Source organism: Lontra canadensis, unplaced genomic scaffold, assembly GCF_010015895.1.
Source record: "Lontra canadensis isolate GAN:19392208 unplaced genomic scaffold, GSC_riverotter_1.0 scaffold27, whole genome shotgun sequence".
NCBI classification, from domain to species: domain Eukaryota; kingdom Metazoa; phylum Chordata; class Mammalia; order Carnivora; family Mustelidae; genus Lontra; species Lontra canadensis.
The window spans coordinates 6428106-6448207 of record NW_022631021.1 but is presented as its reverse complement, the minus strand read 5'-3'; the positions used below and the strand labels follow the sequence as shown (position 1 = coordinate 6448207).

The following is a 20102-nucleotide window of genomic DNA, read 5'->3' as shown; positions in this document are numbered from 1 at the left end:
GAACATGATGATTCTGTTTTCAGGGAGCTCCAGGAAGGGATGGAAAGCCAGGTCTGCCAGGCCCCCCAGGTGACCCGGTAAGTCAACAGACTATGCCTGATTTATGTATCTTTAATGCACCCAGAAGCCAAACAGCCTACCAAGCAACTTTTACTGTCCAAACTAATTAGAATGCTCAGTGACTGCTTGGTGATTTTGTTTATCCCCATTATTTTGTAGAGGGGAAAAATTTCAAGCTGCATCAGCATTTTTTTGTGTGTGTGATGAATACTTATTTCCTAAGGGTATAATTCAGCTGTACAATTTTGCCCCAGGCTGAGCCATGGCACATAATGTCTCAATCCCATGGAATACTGAGTTAAAATATATAGGCACAATTTCTGTTCTTTCTAATGCTACTGACTAAATGAATTTCACTTTTCTAAATGAAAGTTTGCAGGTAAGTTACCTACAATATGATACGTATCCATTGATTCTGCAGCTTTAAAACTCTGAGATGATTAAATTATAAAAACCGGCTTGAGTGGGCTCTTAAAAAATGGGTTTAGGCACTAAATGTGTGTTCCAGAGTTTTATTTCAGGATGAACCTGGCTTTGAGTGACAACGAAATCCCTTTAAATAGCCTCAGAATCGGCAGTTATAATTTGAGAGGCCATATGGTACATGACATTGTATTAAGAGTTTTGTATGATAAAATCCAAATCTGGCCTCTCAGTTCTTAAGTCTCACAAATCCTTCTCCCTCCCACACTGGTTGGGCCTTATGTGCCTTTATATGCTACGTGCAGAGGCATATTTTGGCCTGAGTTTAACTTCACTGCCAAGTGAATCATATGTGTGCATCATCTAGGATTCTTATAAAGTGTTACTTGGGTTTCCGGCATCTCTCCGAAAGGACATTTTAAGACATGAGTCTCAAACACCGCCTGAGTTCCCTCAGCGCCTCTCTTGCGAATCACGGAAGTCACCTGTTGGCCCTTTTGAACTTCAGTGAGAAAGAATATTAAGGCAGACTCATTCTAGACTTTTCTTTGGCCTGATAATTTGCTTGGCAGGGTGGTGACATCCTTTTATTAAATGATTCACTTCCATGTATTATTTAAAGCCAAGAATATTTGAGGGTTGTTAGAAAGGCTACCATGTCATGAAAGCATAAAATAGAGATACAGACTACAAACCACAATATGGGTATCTTTACATGTTCATTGTAGAGGAATAGTGAATACTTCTCAAATAAAATTAGGAGTCCTGTCAGTGTCATATGCCTATTTTGTGATCTGGAACATAAAGCCAGCCATTTTGACAGTGAGGCTCTTAGAAGCCTCATGACAAATCTCAACTAGCATGACACTTTGAGGAAAAACAGCTACATTAGATTGTATGTTTGTATTCTATTATGTGCATTTATGTGTATAAATACATGTATTTGGGTTTTTCTCCTTAAACACAGATTGCACTTCCTCTCTTGGGAGACATCGGTGTCTTGCTCAAGGTAATCTGTTGCTATATAAGAAACTGCCTGTTAATGTTTAGGAAAAATCAGAAAGGAAGTCTTTACCAGAAATTGAGTTAATTGCTTGGCCTGAGCAATTCAATTTTTTAAAAGGCAGAACATCTTTAAGATATAAAAAGGAACACATTTTTATATCTCTTGAGTCACTTGTACTAATCCCTCCAACTCTTCTTCTCTACCTCCTAGTCAGTTTGGGTGTAAGGGGTGGTGGGTGAAGGTAGTAGTTCTGAGATGAGCTACACGAAGGAGCAGTGTCATCAACACCCTTGAGTGTCCCCTTGAGGGACAGCTTTCACCTCATGGGTGTTTACGTCCTGGCTCGCTACTGTGAAACCTAATCCTTCTCACTTGGACCTACCCTCACCAGTCCCAGGATGAAAACCAATACAGCTCAATAGGGTGATAGCTTGCAGGGCCAAACTTTGATGTCATGGAGTTTTACAAAGTGAGTTATAAAGTTCCAAAGCCAACAACTGCCCTAACACCTGTTACTCTATTAAATAAAAACTATATCTATTATTCATCTCATAAGGAATAAACCTGGCTACCATTTTTGTCTCTAATACTGCCCTGTGTTTTATTTGTAATGCAGTTGTGGGAGAATGATAACGTGATACTGTAAAGTTATGTATTTGTAATATTTTTTCATGGCATGCCAAGACTGAGTGGACCCAGGTGAAAAGCTGTCCCTTCACATTATACTCAAACCTTATGTGTCCTGTCTGTATGTGAATGGACAGTGTATAGGAGTGCATACACACACACTTACACACACGTGCACTTTTTGTGTATAAAAGTGATCTGTTTTATGTTCCTAGCATTTAGCCCAGTGGTTTGTACAATGACTTACATAATAGTAGGCAGGAATATTTGCTGACTTAAATCCAAAGATTCAAGAATTCTGGTATAAGTACTTGCTAGAGGATTAAAAATTTGAGAACATATATATAAATATAAGTATGAATATCAATATAAAAATAAATTACAGGAGGTTTCTAAGACCTTCAAAAGTCAACATTTTCTTATAAGTCAAAAGAGAATATTTGTGGGAATTTTAGGAAGATCTTATATGCGTTGAGTTACAGTTCCGTGGAAGACAACACCCTGCTTTACTTACACCATCTCACTTAATCTTCACAGAAGTCCTGTAAATCTAGACTGTGATAGTATCCCCATTTTATATAGTAGAAACTGAAGTTCTGAGCAGCTAAGTAACTTCCTCAGAGTCACACAGCTAGTGAGCGCAACAGGAACACAGGAACCCAGGTCCTCATGCGTTGTCTGAGGTTCTTCCCAAGAGCAGCAGTGCTGGAAATGGCAGGACTCTAAGAGTTAAAGCTCACTATTCCAGAATAGTTAGGATCAAAACTTGCACACTTCAGCAGAAATGAATATTCCCAGAGGATATAGGGATGGTTTACAGAATAGACAAAAAGACCAAATTGGGCTCTGATAAGAACCAGGACTCCAAAGGCCTCAAAAGTGGCCATAATTAATAGTTCCACCAGGGCAGCATCCCTTTAATGAGGATCTGGGTCCCAGGAAGGCTGAGGTTAAGACACCTCAACTGAAAGTCCCATCAAACTGCATTCCATAGAAGAGGAAAGTTCGGAGTTCCCCAAAGCAAAGTCCAAATACAGGGACTTAGATTGGAGATTGGATCTGTTAGGTCAACCTAACGTAATTTTAAATTCTGATCCTATTACCCAATGCATTAAGTCTCCATCTCTGTCTAGAGTCTTTAGCACGCTTGGTCATCTGCTTTCTGTTTTCAAAAATATCTTTGGTTGGAATGTAGTAAAGAACTGACATAATTCCAGGTCCAAATGATACCCCTTCAGAGACCTCATGTGGGTTAATCTGTGTATCGGTCCCTCTTTGAATGAGACTGTACATTGGCTAATAATTGGTGCATTTTTATTCTCTCTGTAAGAAAATCTAAAGACTTTTTTCAAGACCTTCAATGAAATCATTTCCCTTGATTTACCATTCTGGCAACCCTAACCCAAAGAAAATGGGGTCTGTTTGAAATGACTCTGAGAAAATTTTAGTGACTCATAATGCTCACTGTTCTTTTGTATTTTATTAAAACAATCAATTGAATAATCCACTCTAAAATATTGCTGAGTGTTGATATACCAGGGTTTTGCTCTGTATTGATATGCCACATTTATTTGCTGCAGAAATAATTCATCTTCTCCATGATTTTTGGAATATAGAAAACTTCTTGGTTCTCATAACTTCTTGGCATCTCTCTCTCTTCATAGTTTTTCAGATATTATAAGTAATGGATCTACAATTATAAACATATTTCTTTTACTTCCTCTACCAACACATTAGCTCTGTGAAAAGATCCTGATGGCAAAATTTGTTCTGAGAGATGTTGCACACGCTAGGTCCCTTTTATATACACCAGCTCTAAGAATGGACCACCACGAAGAGAGAGCTCTTTAGTAATCCAGCGTTTTTTAGAGAAATTGCCTCAGAACCTTTTCAATAGTATACAGAATTAGTCTTCCAAGGAGGGTATTTTTGGAAATCAGACTTATTCTGGTATTCACTGAGCAAAAATACTGAGCTTCGTTAGCCATGAGCTTTCTTGCCAGCTTCTCATTAATGGCAAGTTTCTGTTCCCTTTTTACATTTCAAGATCCTTCCCTTTGGTGAAAAGAATGGAAGAAGAGAGGCTGATACTGTCCTACCCTCTGTCAACTGTTAAAATTAAACTATCTCCTCCAACCAGTGATCCCTATTCTGTGGCTTTCCTGATCATATTCTTGTTCTAACAATTTAAAAATAAGCCTTTTTAGGGCTTTTCACAAGCACTTTTTCTCTAGCAATGTGATAAGAAGTTTATCTTGTGAGCTCAGACACTTAAATTCAAGCCTTTCCAGATCAGCTAAAGGTTACAGAGAAGGCAATGGCAAGGTAATTCCACTTAGATTTCCTATCTGCGCTTGGATTTGACATAGAGTCAAGTCCAAGTCACTCAAATAATTATTTCTCACATGAGTGCTTCCACTGACAATGTTGGTAAACTGTGCGCAGGGTCCTGCAACTAATTTTGTTCTCAAAAGGAGAAATCCTTTCTTCACAGTTCTTTCTTTCTCTTTCTTTCCCTTTTTTCCTCCCTTCCTTCCTTCCTTGCTCCCTTCTCCCCTTCCCTCCTTCCTCTTTCTTCCTTTCTGTCTTCCTTCCTTTCTTTCTTTCTTCCCTCTTTAATGATTTATACTATTGGTTCTATGAGGTCTGTAATCTTGTTGGTTATCCTGAACTTGAGTACTGCCTCCCTTTTAAAACAGGCTGCTAAACAATTGAAGTAGTCTGTCTTCCTGACTTATGTGTCTTTTCTTTATATATTTGGAATTTCCCACTTACATAGCATCATGGATATGCTTTGTATTTAAAATCGTATTTATTTATTTATTTATTTTAGAGAGAGAGAGAGAAAGGGAGTACACACATGAGCAGGGGGTGGGGGAGGGAGACAGAAACAAGCAGACTCCCCACTGAGCAAGGAACCCTAGTGGGGCTCAATCCCAGGACCCTGAGATCGTGACTGAGCCAAAATCAGGAGCCGCATGGTCAACAGACTGAGCCACCTAGGCACCCGGACATGCTTTAAAAAAAAAAAAATAGAAGGTCACCAATATCATAAACAGATAAAATTGTCTAGCTTCATATGTAATTTTTACCTCACAAAAAGTAGTCTTTGCAAATTGGATAAGTTAAGTTTCTGAAAGTAGTGATGTATCCATTGCAGGATCGGTCTCTGACAAAGATTCAGATCTGATCAGACCTCACTTTTATAGACTGCTGTGATGAATCTCTCAGTAACCTTATCTCTGCTCATTAGAACTTCTGTGGCAACTGCCAAGCCAGTGTTCCCGGGCTGAAAAGCAACAAAGGAGAAGAAACTGGCGCTGGTGAGCCTGGAAAGTACGATTCCACAGCCCAGAAGGTGAGGAGGTGGGCTGGATGTTGATGGCCATGTAGTTTGCACCTAGTGCCTTCTCTCATTTCTGTACTGCTCCATCCTCTAGGGTGATACAGGCCCACGGGGTCCTCCAGGAATCCCAGGCAGGGAGGGACCAAAGGTAAGGCATTTTCTCCTCCACTCCCTGTGCTCCTTCCAATTCAGTGTGGAAAAAAAAAACAAAACCAATTTTAAAACACACTACTTTTTTATAAGAAATATTTTGGAAAAGGGGTGTAAAAAGTCATTTGCAAATGTCATTGTTTTTGTGCCCTGATTCTGTCCAAATTACATGTCCCAAGTGTACGAAGAAGAGGTGTTTTTGTTGTTCTAAAAGATGACAAAACGGATTCAGTATACTAGCTGAATTTCTTGTCGTTTTAGGGAAGCAAAGGAGAGCGGGGCTACCCGGGGATACCTGGAGAGAAAGGTGATGAGGTAAGACTCTTCTCTGGTAGTGTAGTGCTGCTGTTGACTCTCCTTGCAGGATGCAGAGGAAAAACATCAACTTGTTTGTAGCTCAAGTTTTTGTTGTTGTTGTTATTTTAAGATTTTATTTATTTATTTGACAGAGAGAGATCACAAGTAGGCAGAGAGTCAGGCAGAGAGAGGAAGAAGCAGGCTCCCCACTGAGCAGAGAGCCCCGATGCAGGGCTTGATCCCAGGACCCTGGGATCATGACCTGAGCCGAAGGCAGAGGCTTTAACCCACTGAGCCACCCCGGTGCCCCATAGCTCATGTTTAATGCCAAATCAAATAAAAACAAAGATTTAGGTAGGTTCTTTCAAATTCAAATTTCAACACAATTTAAATAATGATAATTGATGTTTATTATCAGTGGTTCAATTTTTGAGAGAAGGAAAATAAAGCACAGAGTTGACCCTCAGTTACTATGTTTTTGTTTTTATGTAGCAGACAGCAATTCCAACTCTCTCAAGATAAAAGCCAGGATGTACTGAAAGGAATCCCTAGGTAGTTAGTGGAACTGAAGGACAGTTGGACAACCTGCCTAGGGACAAGGGACAGCTCCAAAACTCAGCAGAACTTGCCTGGGATACTGCTGTAACATGATTCAACTTCAGTGACCTTGGTTTGTCTGTGTCTCTGCTCAACTTTCATACTCTTGGGAGAAAAACAAAACTATCAAAAGGATCCGATTCAACTAGTTTAGATCAGCTACTCATCCCTAGACTAAGGTTCAAAGACAAATGTACTTTGGAGACGATGTTATAATTTTCTGTCTCTAAGCCGTAGTGATGCTCAGGATATCATTCTTTTCCTGCATAATTTACCTTAACACTTAGAAAAACCAATTAGGATGATGAATTGTTGTTAGTTTAAACAGTTTTGATGCTAATAATTCTTAATGAAAGTAAGTAAGCCATCTGGCATATATTAACCTTGATGGTAGTACTGAAAATCATAACGGTGTGAAGTAGGTCTATTTTTTGAGTCAGTTACATTTCATGTTACAAATTGTCGCCATGTGTTAGTGTTTTTAATATTGATCCTATTCAAGAAAACTGAGAATTAGCTTGCTTTTTTCCAAATTAAAAGAAATACAACATTTATTTTCATTCATAAATAAAGCAGTAAGGGCATTTTATTTTCAAAATAAGAAATATTGAGCTTTTGCTTCTTTATGCTCCACAGGAAGTTTCACTAATGTAAAGCCCTATATCTGATTTTAATAGTCTAACAGCTTTTAACTGCCTAGATTCAAGGAGTAGGTGTTAGAGGCAATTGAGAAGGTAATAACAAAAAGATCAGGAAATAACAGGAATTCAGGTTTTTTACAAGTGACTCCAAGTTGAATTTATTAGAAGTTAATTTTGATTGATTCTACAAGATACTTTGCTCGCTTGGTTAACTGAAATGCATCATTATTATTATGCCACTATTTTAGTATGCTCTTTCTTGAGTATAGTAGACCCCTGTTACCTGTGGGGAATATGTTTTAAGACCCCCATGGATGCCCAAAACCGCAGAGAGTACCAAAACCTATACATGCTGTGGTTTTTTTTTCTGATACATATATACGTATGATTAAGCTTAACTTACAAATTAGGCACAGTAAGAGATTAACAATAATAACGAATAGTAAATCAGAATAATTATAACAACATACAATAATAAAAGTTGTGTGAATGTGGTCGTTTCCCTCCTTCTCTATCTTTTTGTACTATAGTCATCCTTCTTCTTGTGATGATGTGAAATGATAAAATGCCTGTATGATGTTAAGGGGAATGATGTAGGCATTTTTGACATGGTGTTAGGCTGCCATTGACCTTCTGGAGATAAGTCAGAGGGAGGTTCATGTGTTTCTAAACAGCAATCAACTGTGGGTAACTGAAACCATGGAAAGGCAAACTACTGTATACTTTTTGGATTATTTAACAGAGCACACACAAAATTTTGCATGAGACTCTTATTATATGGGAAATTATTATTATATTAATTATTATATGTAGCTAATTTCAGAAAGAGATTCTTTTCAGTTATTTCTTCACATCACATGAATTATATGAATAAGGCTAAGAAAGCATAGTAACTCAGACAGATAGAGAGTGATGAATATCATCTACTTGGGTAGACTCAATGAGTAGTATCTACTTGGACTCAGATACTAACTGAAATTATAATTTATTGACTTGTTTAGGTGAATGAAACTTTGACCAAGAACATGTACGTTTCTAACTGGCCAGTAAACTATACTATTTTTAATATGTATATAATATCTAGTTGTACAAAATGTCAGATATCTGTTCTAATCTTAGTAGAAAAGATACAGAGGGACACTCCATCTCTTTGAGGACTTCTAATTATTATGTCTTCATTTTAATCTGTTTGGGAACTTAGAGGAGCTGCCTATTTGCTCATTGCTCTGAGAAGTGACATTATCCTCTACATTTTTTGCAGGTGTTTCACAAATCAAAGTAGCAACTTATAAGACACTAATAGAGCACACTTACCTCTCACAGAGTGAATTCTTGCTTGGAAGGAATATGTTCCTACAATATTTCAGTGTAATAATTGATAAATAGGCCATGAAAAATATCGTTAACCATAAATTATAGCAATGGAAAAATAAATATTCTTTGGTAGCAACTGAGCTAGGACTTGCAAAACCAAAATATCTGTTCAGAGAAAGAACTTAGCTCTAATGATCCTTGAATATCTATGCAATAAATTCTATTTTGTATTTTAGTTTGGCACTATATGCTAAATTGACTGTCCTACTCTTTAATATGTATTTGTCTTCTTTAATGACCATCTTGTCTTCTAAAATTATCTTATTGCCCTTTATGCATCCATAGTAAGTTTTACCCTTACTACAAAATTTCAGCTTGTTCAGAGAAAGACTGCTGAGAATGATTTTTTTTTATTTATGGACTAAGGTTTATTTTAAAGTTTAATGTGGTCATCAAAGGTTAATGAATCCCAAGCTTATAAATTAAACTACCTAAAGACTCACTCAGCATCTCTAGACTGATACAGGAATGAAACTAAAAGTAGCAAAAAATAAAAAAAAGAATACATATGTACACCCATATCTTATACATGTACATATAGAGAGAATTTTATGGAAATGTGGGTATTTTGAGATAAAGCAATTTGTGGTATGGCATTTATAATCTCCAGACATTTAGAGGTGCCATTTGCAAAGGAAATTTGTTTCCTTTCAATCTTTAAACCCATAAATAAGTTAAGGGTAAGGGAGTAAAAGGAGAAAATGCAACATGCCAGTGTTTGCCAGCCACACATGTGTGCATACACGCACATGTGCACACACACAGCATTGTCAGTGAGGATTATATCATCCTGAAGAAAGAACATGTCCACATTCTTTAACACAAGCATACATAAGATCTTGCCCAAAGCTCTTATTTCATGAGGCATTTCAGCGTGTTCGAGGAGATTCTCTTCAGTGTTTCTTCACATCATATCACATGAGAAAACCTGAAGTAACATACCATCTCATTTGGCATGGATGGACAGGTCCGGCAGAGCTTGGTCCATGATCACACCGATGCAAAGAACCTTGATTCGAGAGAACCTTGGTCCTGTATAATTCTCATAAATAAACATGCAGTATTTTTACCATGGTCACTCCACCTAATATTTATAATGTGTCTAAAAATGCATATTTCATTACAGTAAAAGGCAGAGGAACTTTGTTATAACAATGAATGCTTTGGTAGTATAAAACATTACTCAGTAAAGAAAATTAGAACCTGAAAGAGTGGAATCATTCAGGCTAGACCTTGACACATCATATGGTTATCTGAAATAGCAAGAGTGTTTAAAAGCATAATATTTCTAATTATAGAAGTCATCTGAGTTTATTACAGAAAATTTGGGAAATGTACAAAAGTACTAAAAAGGTAAAAGTTATCCCTATTTGTACTGCTAAGGGAGGACTATTGGTAATGGTAATATTATGATTCACACCCCTCATCTATAATGCCAAAGCTCAGAAGCCTCTGAAAACCCTGGATATTTTTTCCAAATTTGCAGGAAATTTTTTTGGCAGCAGAATCTGACCTGAAATCATATGGAGCCAATCTATTTATCCCACATGATAAGAATATCATGTTTTGCTACAGAAATATTTGTGTGTTTATTAGAGGTTCCTGCCCCGAGCACCACTGGGAGTGTTCTGTAATATCTAGTGTGAGCAGTGTTATTTTTATAAAAAATCAGAAAATTCAGAATTCTGAAACACATCTGACATCAAAGTTTCCAGATTTGATACTTTGCACCTCTATCATTCTCATCTTTTATGTTCATTGGTAAATTTCTAATAATTTAAACATTACTCTAAACATTTTGTAACTATCAGTTTTCTATGTTAGCCAGTAGTTTGCTGAAACATGATTTTAATAGTTGCAAAATATTTTATATTCTTTTATGTAACTTATTTAACTAATATTCTGTTGTTGACACACTTGGTAAAAGAACAAAATTAATTACACAAGACACCAGTTAATCTTGCCAATTCTTCCTTGAATATATGAATATATCAGTATCTTAAACCCTATCCAGTATAATTAGCATTATTCTACAAATCCAAGAAAAAGGAGGAGGAGATATTCATTCACTTTTATGCTTAAGCCACTAAAGGATTCTAAATTTAAATTCACTGATGAGCCAAATTTCTTCTTATAATGAACCGTTCAGCTAAACTAGATATTGTATCATAAAACATATTCCATTTTCCCACTAGCTGAAGCATTGGTGTAATCATGTATTTCTTTGATGGCATTCTGCCAGTTTGAAATGTGTATGTCCGTGCGTTAGCAATGCCAGATTCTCAGTGATGCTCTTGTTGACGGGGTGGCTCTGTGAGCTCAGAAACGCTCTCTGAATCAACAAATGCATTAAATTATGTTTGTTGCAGATTCTATGTCATAGCATTTTAGCTCATCATCCTTACTCTTTGAAAATGGGCATTTGTATATCATATATATGTTTTCCAGCCAACATAGATGTTGGATTTCAATAGTCAAAATAGTTGATGAACTAAAATGCCTTGTTTCTAACCATGTAACAGCCTTATGATAGGAACTGTTTCTTCTAGGGCCTTCAAGGAATTCCAGGCCTTCCAGGTGCCCCAGGCCCCACTGGATCCCCTGTGAGTATTTGCTAAAGCTCTTCCACTCATGCTTCGTATCTGCTGGGATGAGGCTGGGTGAACTAAATGCCACATTGCCTCTTGTTCTCTGCCTCTACCTGTAGATTTTCCAGCTCTTGCCCAGAAAAGTAGCATCTTACGTCTCAGGTTTTCATTTAGTATTACTTTAACGCTCCTCAGGGTCATGGAGACTTGTCATCAGGATTTTACCAGACCAGAAAGCAGTCTATTTGAGTAGAAGTTAGATGTAAAGGAGCATTCTATGTTTCAGTTACACTTTTTTGGCATTAACCTTTGGAAGAGATATTCAGATGGTTACACCCTTACACTCTTAAGTACCATAAACTAAGAATATATTTTTTTAAAGGGGAAAAGTAGGCTAAGGATTATCATCTTCGATTTATTTTTATTCCTATTTATCCATTAAAATACCCTCTACTTTAATTAGCACATCTTTTTTTCACAGTCCCTCAAACATAACTTTGTGATCTTTGTGTCTTTGCTTATACTCTTTTCCTGAAACAATCTCTTTTCCTCTCTTAGCTGTTAAATCCAACCTGTTACTAACGTGGGGCTGTCAAGTCTAGAGCGGTGGGTTAAATTACAAGACATGCAATTAGATTTGAATTTCACATAAATAAATGGTTTTAGCATAAGTTTGTCCAAAATATCATATTTTTATTTGCTAATTCTAGCAACCCTATGCAAGCCTCATCTTCTCCAGCAATTCTTGTGAGTTCCTATGCAAATGATATTTTACCTCACAAGTAGACATGTGATCATGTTCCTTTGTGTTTTAAAGTATAGATTCACTCTAATTAAAATTTTATCATTTATGCTTTCAACACAGTTATGTAGAACAAACCTGGCTTTAAATTGTACATTAAAATTAAAAGTGGAGAGAAGAGTTGTGAAAGGAACCATAGAAATTATAGAAATTATAGCTAATCCATTCTCAAAGAAGAATTAAAATTAAATTTTATTTTCCATTGGTAAAATGCATATCGCGTAACTTAATATGCACATTGTTAATTCGGCCGCATCTTGAAGTATTTAGAATGTTGATCACTACCAAAATTATAGCTCATTTAGGAAAGCATAATGTTATGTAAATTGCCATTTAAACAGCAAGGCTAAATTCTTAAATGTATCAAAAGGTTCCAATTAAGGTCATTAACTGTGGTTGGCCAAGGTGAAAAAGCGACCACAAATACAAATTTTACCCTTGCAAGGGCTTATCAGCAGGATACACCTGCTGTATCAGCCTGAAGAAATATAAGCTTTTAGGACTGATTTAATTAGGATCAAATGACCTTCAAAATATATCAGTTTTAAGCAACCAACTTCCAATGCCTTTGGCCATTTAGTTGTTTTTTTGTAACACACTTAGTTTTGTATTTTACAGGGCTTGTTGGGAAGAACTGGACATCCCGGTCCCACGGGAGCAAAGGGTGACAAGGTACAGGGGAAACGCCTCACTTACTCTCTGAATTGGGGCTTGGGGGATGGCAAGGTTAGACCTTTAACACATCCATAAAATCAGGCAAAGCCTGAAAGTAGGAATAACGTCAGGTAATAGCTATTCTGGTAATGGACTTGGAAAGATACAGGTACAAAATCTGGTCTGAATACAGGTTCCTAGGAAAAAGGATGACTAGAACACTGGTGTCATATAGCAAAAGTCCAAACTGGGTTCAAGGTCCTGGGCATCTAGTTATGTGGAAGCGTGGAGTGGAGGTAGCTTCCTGAAGAGGTACGGGTACCATGGTTTGTAACAGGGAGTTCCAGCCACAGGTGCCAAGGCTTCAGACAGCTTGCTGAGAAAGTCTAGAAGTTCTGTCCTTCCAGGGTCATAGGGGAAATTCACTAAGGAATTAGGACTTTTATTTCCTGTGGAGTCGGTTGATTGGACAAATGGGTTGCTATGGTCTGAAGAGAAGACCAGCAACAGAGGAATCTCAGGCAGGACAACCCCAGGGCTTCATATGTTTACCCAATTTAGGTCTAAATTAGCCCCACAGTGTGAGCCCAGACACATACAGCCAAAGAGTGAATAAGACTAGGTATTCAGATTTGGGAAGTAAGCATCAAGAATCTCACGTGGCGTCTACCCTGAAATGACCAAAATGGGGCATAATGGCATCAAGAAGAAGCAAAGAGATTCCAAGAAAAAAAAAAAAAAAAGTTGAAAGGAGCCATGTGCTTATTTTAGATAGTCTCTGCACATTTTTTTCTGATAGTATTCCCAAGACACTTGCCCAATCCCACCAGCCTTTTTTCCTCTGTTCTCTATGGAAATTATTCAGTCAGAGATTTGCCTTTTGAAGTTAATGGGAATTCCACACTGAGATGAGCTTTGGGGCACAACCGAGAATGAAAATATGACTTTTAATTGTGCCAGGAAAAAAAGAGTCTTTTCAATAGGCACATATTTTTCCTTGTTTGTTGTCCTCTCATAGTTCATGAGAACTATGACATAATGCTCTGAAAGACACTGCCAGCAGTCAGCAGAATATGACATATCTTAGAGAGATAGCCACCATCAAAGCAGTTTGGGAAAAGATACAATATACTTATTGTCACTCATTCTCAGGCAGATCCATTGCAATAAAAACTTTACAGTTTCTTTTCATTGATAAAGATAGAAACAGTTTTTATGATACTTTCTTTTGTTATTGAAAAAAAAATATGGGCAGATTAGAATGAATTCCCTCATCAAATTCATGGAAACAGACTTAAATTCCTTGAAATTTGGGGGCATTGTAAGTAGGAATCTTACTGTCTGGATTCTTTTTTAATTAACCATTTCTTGCCATTGCCCTGACATGAAGGAATTTATAGATTTTATGAGGCTATTATCCTAAAAGAAAAGCACAGTTCCAGGAAACACTGGTTAAAGGCACCAAAGGGACTGTAATAGCTTTGCTTAGTATGGATCGATAAGCATTGTATGTTTTATAAAAATAAAAGTGAAATCCATTTTTCAAGTTTCAACTTGAATTCATTTTTCACAATTCCATTTTCAGGCTGCTTCTCTGCCAGCAGAATGTCTGAGGCTGTTTAAACTGTACAGAACATTTCCCTTAAACAGTGTTGTACCACAGTCACTGCTGTTCAACGGGGTGTACCTGACTTGGTTACCAAGTCCAGTAGAACCTTAGGGAGTGAAAAAACTTCCTTCTCCTGCAGACACAACACAGGGTGTGATTTTTCTCCTTTAGTCGAATTATACGGATGGCCTCTGGGTCCCAAAAGAAGAAGGTGGTGGAGTGGAGGCTAAAAGTGAGGGGATGACCCAGAAAGCCCAGTCCCCAAGCCTGCCACTGTTTGCAGGAATGCCTCTCTACACCCCCATATGAGCGGAGTTTCCTCGGCTGCACTTGAACTCCAGAACGGGAACAGCCAGGTTGTCTGGCTCCATCGGAAACTAAGCTTCATCCCCGGGGCTCTCCCAGTGGGAATCTGAATGGGTATGGAAAAGGCATTTACCTTTCCTGTAGTCTAGGAACGTATTTTCCCAGGTGAAAGGGAAAGCCCAGCTGGATAAGACTTGGCAAGGTTGAAACAAAATCGTATCGATTTCAGAGTACAGCTCTTCGAGCAAGCACAATCTGGTTCATAAACTTTGTGTCAAAATGGGCAAACCATTGATTTTTGGTCTCTTTATTCCATGCAGGGCAGTGAGGGACCCCCGGGGAGACCTGGACCACCCGGACCACCAGTGAGTTTCTCCAGTTTTAAAACTTAAATTCATGTGTCAGCTTGAGACTTCTATAACTCAGAGATCAGACAACCTTTCGATGCTTCCGGGATAAAAGGTGTCTGATTTTTATGGATACCTATGAATGGTAGCCAATGCAGCTTTGGGGAGACCTGAGTTTTCCCCTTAAGCGCAGCCCCAATATGAAGTACTCAGATCTGCATACTATAGGCCTCCTTCCTCTGGACTCAGGAGACCTGAGTGTGTGCCCCAACTCCCCACGTCCTGCCTGGGGGACCCTGGGAAAGCCATGTGACCTCAGTGAGCCCCAGTCACAGAAAAGAGGTGCTTTAAAAAGAGCTCCCTTCTGGCAATGTGAGTTGGTACAGAATGTGATGTTAGGCTACATGTGTTCATTACCACTCATGATGTCTGAGATGTGGAGAAATTCTATTTATATAGCACCTAGTGAATAAAATGTACAAGAGCTATCAATGTTTTTATGCTTGCGATTGAGACAGATGTGCACTTTGTCAGGGCGGCGGCAGAGAGGAAAGGTACTGCTCTCTGTAGCAAGTCTGCCCTCATGTGGGGCCACGCTGAAATCACAGCAGAGCTTTGGTCTAGGCTGAATGCTCTTTTCCATTCTACCTCATAGGCATACTTTAAGAAACCAAATTCACCTGAGAAAGGGCAGAATTAGTCTGTGACTTTCTGAAGACAGCAAAGATATATAATTATTCTGCCTGCAGTCACACATTTCATACCCATAAACAGATTTGCACTCTGTCTTCCTAAACCTGTTCTTCGTTTTGTTTACTTTCCTGTTCCCTTGACAGAGAAGCAGGACAGAAAGTATGTGGGGCTCAAATCCCAAAAGTCACTCTCTCTCCAGTGGACACAACAAGCAACATATAGCATGAGTTCACAAAAGGGCTTATGTTTTACACTGGGTTAAGATATCTTCCTCCTCCCCCTGAATTCTTCGAAACTATTCACTCTTCAAAATAGATTACATATTGTCTTTTTATGAGACACACTGTCTAGAAATCTCAGACAAAAATATTCATCTCTTTAGGACTCAGCACACTAAAATACAGTAGACATTCGCCAGTTGCTAAGTGAGTGAGTGAAATAATAAAGGAGTAAATGAATGGAGTATTTTCCCTCCCATCGCTAGTGTTTTGAATGTACGCAAATCCTGTTCACTGAGCACCACTGGCCACTATCACCGGAAAACAGCAAAATGATGGCTTCCTCAGTTTTGCAACTGAAGTGTGGTGATCCCAAAAAAGGAAAAATGCAGATTATTGATTCTTTAGGAACTTCTTAAAAGAAGGATAAAAGGTCCCAGCCATAATTTTTATCTGGAAATTTTTCCCGAATGCCAAAACGTAGTTTTCTTTAAAGATTGTTGAATAAGTTCTCTTTAAGTGTTCGTTATTCTGGAACTTTCCACTCACAGGTCCGTTTTATTAGGAAGTTTTATTCCCTGTTGTTCTAAAGAATATGTTTGTGTGGAAACATCCACACGGGGCTGTGAGCAACATCATTTTCCCCATTTACTTTAATTTTCTCTTTAGTGTAAAGGGACTGTAGAAAAAAATTACTTTTCAGTGGCCAAATTGCTCCCTATTCACATCTTCATCAGCACCACCGTGTTATAGCCTGCAGGTCAGCGGGCTGTAAACAGTTAGCATAAATCGGCGATTCAGAAACTGAATTTTAATGAGCAAATAGTATTTTCCTCTGAATGCATTAGTGTCTCATCTGTCAAACATAAACATTCATCACACCTCCCCTGAAAGTCTCTCTGGGCTGCAGGTGTAGCTCAAACTCCTGGTCATTTTCCCCCCTACATTTGCTTTAGAAAAGCCCAAAACGGATACATTGTTTTATTTCACTTGTAGTATCAAACTCCCATTCTAAAATAAACTAGGAGAAAACCATTTGGTAAAAGGATAAAAGGTAGAGAGACTATTAATGTAAAAAAGAATAATTCTCTATCTCCTCTCTTTCCAAAGGGTGTACCATTCAATGAAGGAAATGGAATGAGCAGTTTGTATAAAATCCAGGTACTTGCTTTGGTAATTATATGAAATTATTTTCCTGTGATAAGTTGCTGTAAATGTTTCTCACCTTTTTTTTTTTCGTTTGAAGGGAGGTGTGAATGTTCCCAGTTTTCCAGGCCCCCCTGGCCCCCCCGTGAGTACAGTTTTTTATCACTAAGCATTCTTTAGCAGAACAGCCTAAATAAATAAATAAGTGTTCCTAAGTTCACTGAAAAAGTACATGGTATGACTATAACCAAGATCTTCTGCAGTAGGAAATAAATGGCAGCAAATTATAATAAAATGGAGAAAGTGTGCCCAGCCAAAATCATGAAAAATAGCGTTCTGCATGGTGGTGTATCCCTTTCTGCATTGTAAATATAAGAACTGAGTCAGTGCCCCAGCAGTCGCTGTCTTGGGGTTCCATCAAGTTATGTCTCGTCATCATCTTATTCTCTAAATCCAAACTGTAGCAAAATAAAGCTTGCAAATACGTTGTATGTGTCTTAAAGCAAATTGAATTAAAGTGCTTTAGATTCTATAATTTTGCTTCCCTTGTTGCTTTAAAAACGATTTTCCGTGTTTTTCTCATAGGGCCCAAAAGGAGACCCTGGCCCAGTGGTATGTATATTCCCATGTTTTGTGTCATTTAGAAAATAAGTGTTTCTTGAAGTTTGAAAGAAGAGCGTTAGGCAAAGATGGCCTTTTTTCTTAGCCGTTCATCAGTTAACTAACATGGGAGGCAGGAGGCAAGCCACCAATGCAATACCAGCAATGTGTTCATTTTTAAGACATATTGGTCTTGATGTCACTGCCCAGTATCGGCCTTGTCTCTCTTATTAGTGTATTTTCAGAATTGCCCTGCAATGGAGGAGGGCGCAGATGAAGTTGCTGATGAACAGAACACTTGTTTCTGATAGCACGATTTTGATGGTTAACTCAGTGTAAAGTAGATTGTGGAAGAGAAATACTTACTGGAATGAAATTCCTTAATATGTCTCCAGTCTCTCTCTACTCCCAAAAAGGAAGGGGCTGTCTACTTGCTTTGGATGTCCGAGGCAGTTATTCGGTAGGAAATGTGGGGTGCTGTATCCACCTGCTGATTAGGTATAAAGGTATCAGGAGCTTAGTTAGCACTCAGCGTGGAAAGAGAGCATGTCCTGCAGCCCCCAAGAAAGTGACAACTGTTCTCAAGCGTCCTTCTCAACCACAGAGCATCAGGATGCTGCTTCTGCCGAATTCCTTAGATCCCCTTCATCCCTGGGCGGTTCTTCCTGTCATGTCCTTGTCAAGCATATGTTCATATTTCTCTTGTATTAACCTTTGAACCTTGATTTATAGAGTACACTTGAAACTCAGATATACCTGAAGTTGAAATAAAGTTTCAAATCATTTGCCATTGTCTTCGGGAAAAAAAAATTAAGGCCCTTTCATTACAGCACAGTTTGGTAAAACTGGATGAATCAATTTTTAAAAAGCAAAAGAAGAAGCCATAAAAAGTAATCTTTTCACATCTAAATATATTTTCAAAGAGCATGCATTAAAGCACATGTTTTTTGTTACTGGTCGGTATATATTAAGAGCCAATTTTCTCCCCGGAAAGCATGACTTTCAGCTAGTTTGTACCATTTTCTGAACCCCAATTATGTAACTTAGAAATTTCCTTTGTTTTCTTATTCATGTTACCCCCCTTTTATCTGTAACTTTTTTTAATGCTTTCACCAGTCATAGCCTTCATTCTAAGTTTAATTTTCTTTCATCTGGTTGATAAAAATTTCCACCTGGCCTTTTTCTCTCCTACTGACTCACAGCCCCTAGATGCCCCTAGACATCTCACTGACTCTTCTGGAACATTCTTTCAGGTTTTGCATTAAAAACTGCATATCAAGGTGATAACATTTTTTAAGCATTCTGATAAAGGATAAATCATAATTCACTGGATTGGAAAACAGGTAGCAGACAGGTTCAAGTAGACTTTGAAGAAATTAGGCTTCAGACTCCTTAGCTACAACAAAGGATAAAAAAATAAAAACTGATTAAAGGATATTCCTTGCTTTTAGAGATGTGATTTAAGTGCACGAAGCACAAAAGCAGAAAATCTGGAGTAATGAAGTTAAATACTGTATAAAGCCTCAGATTTATCCTACATAAACCTTTGAAATTATTCTTTGGAGCCTATGTCAGCAACAGTGTGCAATACCCTTCATTTCACACCAGTTACCCGGTACAGAGAAATACTTCTTCCTACTAGAGAAATAAGCCAGAAATGGTAGAATGATGGGTCACAGAGCAGAAAATGGAAAAGTCAATTTGAGGAGGCTGTTGGGCAGGAGGGGGAGATTTATTCTTAGCATCCTTCATTTCCCATGACACTAGGTCTGCACCATTGTTTCTAATCTTCTCAGTAAACATTTTTGTAGACAAAAATTACCCTTAATTGAATTTATCTTCTGAGGTGCTCCATTGAATTCCTTTGATATTTAATTTATAAGTGGCTTCAATTAAATATTTAATTATTAACTACTTTCAAGTAAATATTGATTGACGGGGTGACCACCTTCCTCAGTCCTAAGGATTGTTGAGGATGTAAACAGAGAGAATCAGAGTTCATTTCCTTTGTCAACAATCCAGGACCACTTTTACAGCACTTTATGCAGAATAGAATCTGAACATCTTTTTTTTTTTTTTTGTCTGATTGTTATATATTAGTGGACATTTAAAAAGATTTCTAAAGCATGAAAAGTATCAAGTCATCTGCTTGTTCATTAAGTGTTCTGTAATAAGGACAATATCATAAATAATAATGGAAGTTGGAGACTTGGTAGTATTTTGAAGCAGATTAGAATTATACATGCAAAAAAATATATTTACAGCGAATGAAAGCTCTCTTTTTATGTGATTATGTTGAAAGCATCCAGTGTCTTAAGAAAATATTTACAGTTGACATCAATTCATTAACAAGGAGGTATCAGACAACTACCTCCTTTATCTCTCTTGATATAAAAGACTTCATGTTTATTTGCTCAAAATTAGCAGCTTCCTTCACCCTAACCTTTCTAAATATATTTCTTGAGAGCCTTCAGGCTCTAGCTGGCCTGGGACCATACACTAGAATATGCAATAGATTTTTTTTTTTTTTTAATGGAAATGCTTACTTGTCTTCTGCCACTGACCCATGAGCTTGAGCAATAACTTTTAGAATCATCCAAGATGCTGCTTCTGGGGCC

The 20102-nt window shown here is 37.8% G+C and overlaps 1 protein-coding gene across 6 annotated transcripts in view; it reads left to right on the top strand.

The window, feature by feature from the left end:
* The window catches only part of COL19A1 (collagen type XIX alpha 1 chain), a 312492-nt gene that overhangs the window by 256719 nt on the left and 35671 nt on the right, over nt 1–20102 (top strand). For 5 of the 6 annotated variants that reach the window (XM_032864437.1, XM_032864441.1, XM_032864438.1 and 2 more), the window contains 11 exons: nt 24–77; nt 1451–1492; nt 5370–5474; nt 5557–5610; nt 5874–5927; nt 11071–11124; nt 12530–12583; nt 14801–14845; nt 16849–16899; nt 16985–17029; nt 17470–17496. In XM_032864437.1, the coding sequence (XP_032720328.1) occupies nt 24–77; nt 1451–1492; nt 5370–5474; nt 5557–5610; nt 5874–5927; nt 11071–11124; nt 12530–12583; nt 14801–14845; nt 16849–16899; nt 16985–17029; nt 17470–17496 (585 nt within the window). The remainder of the gene's footprint in view (nt 1–23; nt 78–1450; nt 1493–5369; nt 5475–5556; nt 5611–5873; nt 5928–11070; nt 11125–12529; nt 12584–14800; nt 14846–16848; nt 16900–16984; nt 17030–17469; nt 17497–20102) is intronic. The other variant, XM_032864440.1, reaches the window with a different exon arrangement.